Genomic DNA, 9,599 nt, shown 5'->3' with positions numbered 1-9,599 from the left:
AAAAAAAAAAAAAAAACCAAACCCACACTGACAAAAGTTATTCTGCAGTTACATTTGAAAAAAAAAAAAAACAGATTTTTTTTTAAATTGGGAAATAGATAGAATATAGCCAAGTGTTGGGGATAGATGTTATAAACTAACAGGGTTTTGGCAATTTTAGCCAGCATGCCCAAAAGCACTAGCTTTCCACTGAAGAGACCATAAGCCATGAGATGTGCAAGCAAGCAATAAATTGAATAATAAAAATACAAGCAAAAAGAAAGGAGTACAAGAGGAACGGTCAGGAGGTTGTAGGTACACACCCCTGTTTGAATCTAACAAGATAACAAAAGTATTTTCTAGCACACACCTCAGGAGGAGTGGAGAGAAATCATACAATAATTGACTAATTCTGCCAGCTCTCCCTTTCATTCCAGTGCAAAAGTAACTTGGTCAAGCACCACATGATATATCAGTCTGTGGTAGGGTTTCATCATGAAATGTGGATAGAAAAAATTCTAAATACCTAAAAATGGGGGCAGCCTGGGAGAGAATATGAAGGAATGAGGTCCCCTCAGTATTCTATCGGGGACAGTGTTGCAACTTTGCATCAGAACCCTGTTTTGTTACTTGAGATTACAACTACTTAAACTGGGACTTTTGAAGAAAACTTCCTCAGTTTCAGTCAAATTAAACCCAAGAGAAGCAAAATACAATTAATCTCTAATCCTGACAAAAAAGTCTCTAGTGGTTTGAATTGCAAAAAAATCGTGAAAATGTAAACAAATCACAGGCAGTTCACTGCCTGAGTGCCCGAAACAGTCATGCTAGTATGCGGTTGTTCTCTCATGCATTTCAAGAGCAACATATTATAAAGATACGTAATCTTCCACTGAACTGCATCTTATTTTGAATAAGAATTTAGTAACACGTGGAGATTTCTTTTTATTTCCAAATCTAGAAAACGGTACTTGAACTGATTCCTTGTCTCAGGCCTATAACCCCTAAAACAACCAGCAGCCACCTACGTCTCTCTAGCACTACAAAGTTTTACTTACATAGGTCTCTGACACACAGACTAGGAATTTTGTGTGTCATTAGTAAATGTTAACACAAAAAAAGAAAAACAAACACATTTCTTTCAACTATAACACATCCTCATTTACGAAAAATAGTTGTATTTACCTGTCACAGATGGAAAATAAATCCCCACAAGCATTGTGAAGTAGGTCATGATGTCTGTAAAAACATATGGGAGTCCGCCAGCTTTTGTGTCTTCTGATCCAGCAACTGATGGCTGACCTTTTTTCTCAACTATTGATCCTTTTTCTGAATAGGCACTCCACAGGTTATCTACAAGGAAAAAAAAAAAAAAAAAAAAAAAAAAAGAGAGAGCCACTGTCATTTCCCCATTTTAAGATCTTAAGTAGTGATAATGCAATACCGCTATGAATCTGATGACCTTTTTCTTATACACAGATCTTAAAGTTTTATAACATTTTCTTATGAAACCAAGAACACAGCAACACCATCATCACCATCGATTGTAACTGATGGATGCTCCCATCGCATGCCACTGGAGATGCAGTACTATCTAGGATGTCATATGAGACACTCTTCATTAAAAATATTTAGTTATATAAGTCTAATGTATTTATAGAATGTCCACTTATACTGCCCAAACTATGGGTACATATGGGTATATCTGTACAATAGTACAATTGTATAATTATAACAGTACAAATGCATCTCTGACATGTTGGTAAAAGTCAGACCTCTTACGTTTTGTACGATACCGGCTTATAAATAGCCAATACCTAAAGCATTCAGAAAAATAAGGAAACTAACTGTATCATCTCCAAGTCCAGGCAATTTAGCATATATTTACATTCCTTGTTCTTGAGTTTTAAGGAAAAGGTCAGAAAAGGAAGACTACATAGCAGCGACTTGAGTTCTTTGAGAACAATCTTAGACAACAATTCAAGACTCTGCTGTTCATGGTGAAGGTATTCCTTCTGCTGACCAAAGCAGACTAGCCAAACTCCAGACAAAAAGGAATAACCAGAGAAGAAAACAAACAAAAAAAACCCCCCCACACACACAACAAAAAACCCACCACACACAACACAAACACAACACCACCCACACCAAAAAACCCACACCCACACCCCAAAAAAGAAAATCACACTCCACATCCAACAAAAGCAAACAAAAAAAGGTGGTCCAGATCCAACAACACACTAAGGATGCTGGTCTGATGAAGATGGATAGGTCAAAGAACCAGCAACTTTTAAAAGTTTACATTTGTGGAAATGTTTATTGTGCCCTTCCTTTTAAGAGGATGGTGAGAACACCCAAAGCTGATTCTTAGAATTCTAAGATAAGGCAAATCCTTACTACATGCTAGGAAACAGAGCAGATGTTCTCCCTCTCTATAAAGATAGATTTCTAACAGAAATATTACAATCGGTATGAATTAAGCATGAATGGAATTAGGCACGAAAAAGAACAATAAGAAACAACGATTGAAAGGAAAGGTAGCCATTAATTGCTACAGAACACCATATATATATTCTTCCTCTTCATTTGAATGAAATAATATTGATCTAAAGATAAGCTGAAGATTAGAGCCATTAAAGAAAGAATTAAAGAAAACAAGAGAACTGTGAAACTCTGGAATTTCACTAAAGACTTGAGGAGTGAGGTAAAATGAGACAAGATCTCCAAAATAGTATCTGCTCTCCAAAGTGTTTAAAAGGCAAGTCCAAAATCAGTTTGTCATCGCTGATCAAAAAGAGCTCTAGAGACTTAGTGAGGACTCAACAGCCAGTGTCCCTTGTATTGTGTTGCACAGAAGTGATACTGGCCAGACCACTTGGATCCATGCATCTTTAGTTGTGGTTGTGTGAGTAAAATTTTTTTTCTATTTTTTAAATAGAAAATCCCCTTTCACTTTCAAGATATCTCACCAAGCTTTGCTACCTTGATTTCCTACACTCATTTTCCAGAGGCAATAATCCAAGTGGACTTGGAAGCAAGGCTGAGGGGGTGGGCTCACTTTCCAAAAGAGTGTAGACATTTTTAGGATGGTAGGTTTCCCTTCCAGGTTCATTCATGGATTACCAAGGCTCCTCTAATATTTTAAAACATACAAACAATATCTGGTACTGCGCATCTATACTCCCAAAGCACAGTACCATGCTACCATGAAGCAGAAAAGTGTTGAAGAAAGCTACTTCTAGAATGGTTTCATTACTGTTAGGGCCACATTCACGGGAGATATATTCAAGCATTCAGTAAATAGTGTGAGGACTCAGCAGAGACACTCCCCAAGACACCCAGATATATCTGAATATTCACAGCCACAGACAAGGCTCAAGAAATTTAAACATGAGGAGTCGGCAGCAAAGTCCTCAGGCAAAGCTGAGGACAAGTCCCCAGTGCAGAAGAATCCTCCTTGAAGAGCCTTTTGCCAGTTGAGTTCAAACTCGCATTATGTACTCGAATGGGTGCTCACATGCAGCAAGCAGGACAGTGTTCATCCAAGAATACTGCAAGACCTGGGCAGGTAATCATGAGTTTACATGAGACTGCACTGCTACCCAGGGACTGAAGTGTGACAGATAAGGTCAGCTTTCTACAGGCGTTCCAGAGAAATAAGGAAACTAAAGTCTCACAAGTGACATCTGCACATGGCCAACTGACAGCAACAATAGCAATGAATAGAAGGATGGGTATCATCTCCAAATTCAGACAAAATTGTCATCTATTTACACTGTTTGAGAGTTCTGAGGAACTGGGGAAGTCTCAGCATCACTTCCGCAAAAGAAAGTAGTACCTCAAAAATAATCAATTATTTGAGGGAAACACAAATGAAGGAGATCTGCTTAGTTCAGTCCACCTGGATTTCCCATGCTTTTGGCAGTTTCCTTGGGTAAGGAATCTTAAGTAGCTGTGGGATAAGAGGAAAAGTTCTCACACGTATAAAAAATGATTCAAAGATGGAGAACAAGAGGTAAATGTAAAACTCAGTTTTACAATGCAGTAGAAGTCACCAGTAAACTTCTGCAAGGATCTGTACCAGGATGTATGCTTCCCAATGCAGTCACAAGCAGCCTGGAAAAAAGAGCAAGTAGCAAGATGGAAAAAGCTTCCTGGTACTATGCAGTTTTTCAAGGTTGTAGAAGCAAGAGTCAACTGCAGGAAAAACTACACTAGACTCAGGAGCGGACAAAACAAAACCGATGAAATTCACTGTAGATAAGTGATGCACATAGGAAGACATATCCCTCAAACTGAGCTTTGAGTCAACTCTCAGTGATTGCTGATGAGATCTTGGCATCGTAAAAGTGTTCCATGAAAGTCTCAGCTGATACTTGTGACATTAGGAAAGCAAAATGCATTTTTATACAGCAGTAAAAAAGTTAGAAAAACCATGTTAACCAGTGGTCAGAGGCAGATCACAATTTAATTCCAAAATTAAACTAGTACTCGGATTGAAACCCCCAGAAGCTAAACAACTGTTTAAAACTTAAATTGTAGCAAAAAATAGAAAAGTAAGTTTTTCTGAAGATGTAAAAAAAAAAAAAAAAAAAAAAAAAAAAAAAAAAAAAAAAAAATATAAAAAAAAAAAAAAAAAAAAAAAAAAAAAAAAATACTTTTTAAATATTCAGAAAACTAGTAGATATGCATGTGGTAAATTATGTAACACAGAACCATCAACCCTAAATCAAGTTTTTTTTGTTTGTTTTTTTTTTAATAGCAAACATTCCAATGAAAAAGGATTTTGTTTTTGATTTTGAGGAAGTTCTGCATGATTTTATACGCAAATTTAGACTCACTGCAGCCTAATCTTCTTCATCCTGTGTGTTTGTATGTACGTATACACTTTATATTGGACCTTTCAAAAGGAATTACCACAGCAGTAGTATGATCCCCTACTGTCCCTATCTTCAAATAAAGTTTATATTTTTTATAATCAAACTTTTTTTTTTTTAAATGGTACATGGGGGAGGAGGTATCAGAACATCATTTTCACACTAGAAACAGTGTTTCTATACAATACTATCCATTACATCTTCAAAATGAGTCTTATGACCCAGTGTATTGCAATTAATTTGAATTCCAAGCTCCCATAACTGTACAGAAATGGAAACAGAAGAAGATCTAAATACTTTCTAGAAAGTCTCCCRGTCAAGTGCTAGACTGGAAGGTTTGAAGAAAAAAAAAGGGGGGGGGGACAGCAAAACAACACACACCCCACACAACACGCAATCTTTCTCCAAACCCATCACTACCTTACTGTATTATGTAAACACTTTTCTATCCCCTTTTAATAGAATGGTGGCATTTGAAAGAGTCCCTATAAACCCGCAACATTCTCCAAATCAAAGCATTTGACACTAAACTTCCAAAACTATGCAGAGGCATTACAGAAGAAAGGATGCTCCAGGCAGCACTCTCTTACACAAAACCAATAAAGAGCTGAAAAACTAATGACAGCAGGACCACCCCCACCACATTAAGAGACAGCTACAGACCAAGCTAATACTGTCCAAAAATTTTTAATCACCGAATTCTGACTTACCTATGAGAACTCCACTCGTTATTCCAGGAATCCCTTGAATTTCTGTTACATTATTGAGAGCAAAGTAGTCATCACATGTGGCATTGAGCAATGAGCTATCACAGAAGAGACGCCACAGCCTTGTAGTCTTTGTTTCATTATTGCTTTCAGTATATTTGGCACAGACATGGAAGTTGCGTTTTGACAGTGTACGGTTCCCAACAAGACAAATACTACAAGACAAAAACCATACAACAGTGGAACCTTCAACAGAACATTGCTCATTAAATCATTTTTTGTCCCTTAGACTTCTTCAGAAACCCTTTATTTAGGGTACCTATTTTATGGGCTATACAACATCTACTAAAACAGTATGTAATTTCTTGTATATTATCATTTATAAGAAATAATAGCTGTCATGTTTAAAACATTTCTGCTTTGTTCAGAGCATTAACAGCTATTTTGTCATTTATTCTTCAAAAATACAATCAATTCAAGCAGCTTAGCCACTAAATAGTGGAGACCACATGCATGCAGTTTCACAAGTCTAGACATAAAATGCTAAACAAGTGACACTAAATAACAGGAATATTTTCATGTAACAAGAGACTGACCAAAAAATTATCCAAAAGTCTGATTAAGTAAATGCATCATGAACTTTTCCAGAAAATAAACATTTTAGAAGGCCCTCAAAAGTATTAAAAACCCAGAAGAGAAGGAATAAACCAGTAGGGTTAAAAACAAAAACTAAATACACTGGAGGAAGTTTAACACACCACACACACATATACCCCCCATATTTGTAGCATGAAGCAATTAATCGCTTAGAAGGGAAAGAAAACTAGAAAGCTCAGAATGCTTCGCAAAGAGCAAATGCCTGATAGCAAAGAACACGAATGACCTGGAAACCATATTTCTTTGCATAACTTTTCACTACACAACAGATGTTCAAGAGCCATCTACTCCAGACTTGCTTGATAACAAAATATTATAGAACACTTATAAAGATGAAAGAAGGAACATCAAATAAAATATTTGTGTTAGGCAGTTAAGTCAAAATACACATGTAGTACACATCTAATATTTCTGAAGGAGCTCTGTTAGGAAGCCTGTGACAAACAGTATAAGCATGCCACTTGTCACTGAAGAGGTATCTAAATCAGGCAGCATATTGACCTAATGCAACATCCCGTTTCCAACAGCTGTCAAAAGCAGCTACCTTTGGAATCGTACAGGGTCAGGGGAAGCATAAAGAAATATTTCTTCTGAACACTCTCCAAACTGCTGAGCATTTGGGGCTCAGACTTCCTTATCTGAAAACAGTGTATTTGTATCTAACATTCAATAGATTCTGCCCCCCCCATAAAGTTGCTGTTCACTTTCTGACCTTTCAACCATCAGGAACTAAAACATCTTATGGCAAGAAGTTCTACAGCTTAGCTACATATTCTACAAAGAATCAGCTACCTTCGTGTTGGCTCTGCCACCTTCTACTTCTGTTTAATTGAAAAAACCAAGAGTTGTTCACCAGCTACGTTGTTCACCAGCTACATTCTCCAAGCCACGACTCTGTAGATCTCAGTTGTGCCAGCCATCTCTCCCAGATGGGGGAGACCCTGTCTAGTTATTTTTCATAGTGGAGTTTATTACCTTAGATCATCCCTAACACCCTCCTCTGAACTTTCCCCACTACAACTATCTCTTTTGAGATTGCTGGAGGAGTGGAAAGAATCAGAACCACGCTGAAGCAACTGCATTCGCTTTGTTCTATATTCCCTTCCTAATAATTCCTATTATTAGGCTTCATTTTTTGACAAAAGATGAATAATAAACCAACATTTTCTTGGAACAATCCACTAGAGTCCCCAACTCTCATGCCCGAGTAGCAAAGTTGGCTCAGAGCCCATCACCAATCCTGTAAAGTTAGTTTCCTCCATTTTATAATTCAGTGAGCATCATCTATCAAGTCCATATACAGTTCTCCATAGTCATGTTTCATTATTTAGAATAACTTTGTATAATCAGCAGGTGTTGTCATCTTGCTATTTATTCTCTTTTCTATGTCACTTAAATAACATAGCACAGATTTCAGAAGCAATCCCTACAGAATCGCAATGTGGGGCGATCACAAACAGCTCATACAAACCTACACTGCACACACATTAAAAAACAAATTACACACACACCAAAACACCCTTCCACCTAAGCTGGTTTAATGCTTTACGTAAGTTTACATCATTTTTACAATAGAGTCCACAAACACTGCTTTAATGGCTCAATTTGTGAGGCAAATATCAACATCTGCAAGTGCTATGGAAACTATAACAATCATACAGTAAAAGATAAGTTGTGTTCTTCATAATAGATGGCACCTGGCAACAGTAATTCCCAAGCTCTTCCACTAATGGGTTAAGCAGTACTGTTTTGTTTTCACCCAACAGTAAAATGCACAAAAATATCCTTCCCATACTGAGAATCAGATACCGTGGTATGATAAAAAGTATTATTAGAGTCAGATGAAGAGAGGTATAGGCTAACAATGTTGAGAGGCAACATGCTATGTGTGACAACAATAAAATTAAGTTTTAGTAACAAGATGTTTTCATATAAAAGCAAGCAATTTTTAAAATGCAATACTTCTGAGTATGGAGAAACATAAGTTTCAAAAGTTTCCCTCACAATAAAGAAAGCTTGAAAGTATGTTACTTCAGTAATTATGATTCACAGCTACATAACTTTGATGTTTTTACTTTCTTCTACAGCTTTTTACTTTTTAATTCTTTAGATAAAGCAGTTACATTTATTGTCAGCAAAACCACTTTCCTGTTCTTTAAATGTGAATGGAATAAACATCACTAACCTTAACCAAAGAACATTTTCCAGAGTGTCATAGGTCTTATGAAGAATGAGACAAAAATTCAAATCAGTATTTCAGGAGAACAAAAGAAGCATGTAAGCACCTAATAACCACATGAAACCTACCACTGAAGCCTTTATGTTTTAAAATTTAGCTTAAAACATGAAATGTTTACTTATTTATTTTTTAAATAACCTGTAGTACTTAAAATGATATTTCACTTACGGAAAGTCAGGTGGGTCAAAAGCAGTCTTAATAACTCCCGCATATATGGCAATGATGGAAAGAATCACACAGGCAAGGAAGACCAGGGCAAGTTTGTTGACGTACTTGACTCCCACAAAGACTACGATGGCCATCAGAATGATAATACATGTTCCATAAACTCTCATGTTGTTCAGCATAGCCTCTGTTTCTTCACCAACCTCTTCTGCTTTAAATATAGCAGCACTAGGTGAAATGTAGGTCTGCAAGAGATAGTTTTCAGATTGCCTTATCATAGGTGTAAGAATGAGCACTATATGAAGAACCAAGCTTGTGAGAACTTCAAAATCTAAACTATTACTGTATCAGATTTATTCTTTCAAATATGGATTCACCAAATAACATGGATATTTAAGAAGAGAAGAAAGAGCACTTTATTTGCAGAAACAAATATCCTCACACAGTTCTGGCATCACAAAACAATAAAAAGTTACTTCCAAGATTTTTTCCTATTACAGAGCTATTGCCACAGATTGTTTTAAAGTACAATGAAGCTTTAATTAAATGTCCTTTTTGTTACCCTCCTCCCTATAGTTCTGTAATAAAGATTAGTTTGAAAACTAGCAGGTATGCAAAGTGAAATTCTCAGCAAAAAGTAAAGCAGAATAAAAGTGACTGGGGCAGGGGAGAGAAAGGAATGAGGATGGATCTCCTGAGAAAGTACTGTATCTTGGGAGATGCTTAAAAATAAATAACAATAAAATAAAATCCAGCCAGCTTCTTTTCTCCTAACAATTCCCACCCCACATGTAAATTCATATCCCTTCCAGGAAGAAAAATCATTAAGGACTGGAGGGGAAGAAGGACCAAGGCATGGTCTCATCAGCAAGGGCACCTTATCACACACCATAGCTATGGAAAGAAGGGGAGGGGGAAAAAAAAAAAAAAAAAAAAAAAAAATACAGGCTGGAGGCAAGCTGGGAAAGTCTGCAT

General features: G+C 36.7%; 1 protein-coding gene across 1 annotated transcript in view; it reads right to left on the bottom strand.

Annotated features, from left to right (window-relative positions):
• Positions 1–9,599, bottom strand: part of LOC112973470 (solute carrier family 12 member 7-like) — a 74,347-nt gene that overhangs the window by 30,396 nt on the left and 34,352 nt on the right. The window contains exons 7-9 of the mRNA XM_026081393.1: positions 8,628–8,869; positions 5,567–5,778; positions 1,165–1,332 (exon numbers count right to left, since the gene is read on the bottom strand). Coding sequence (XP_025937178.1) covers positions 1,165–1,332; positions 5,567–5,778; positions 8,628–8,869 — 622 coding nt within the window. The remainder of the gene's footprint in view (positions 1–1,164; positions 1,333–5,566; positions 5,779–8,627; positions 8,870–9,599) is intronic.

Source organism: Apteryx rowi, unplaced genomic scaffold (genome assembly GCF_003343035.1).
Source record: "Apteryx rowi isolate R43461 unplaced genomic scaffold, aptRow1 scaffold_549, whole genome shotgun sequence".
NCBI classification, from domain to species: Eukaryota; Metazoa; Chordata; class Aves; order Apterygiformes; family Apterygidae; genus Apteryx; species Apteryx rowi.
This window is presented reverse-complemented; position numbering and strand designations above follow the sequence as displayed.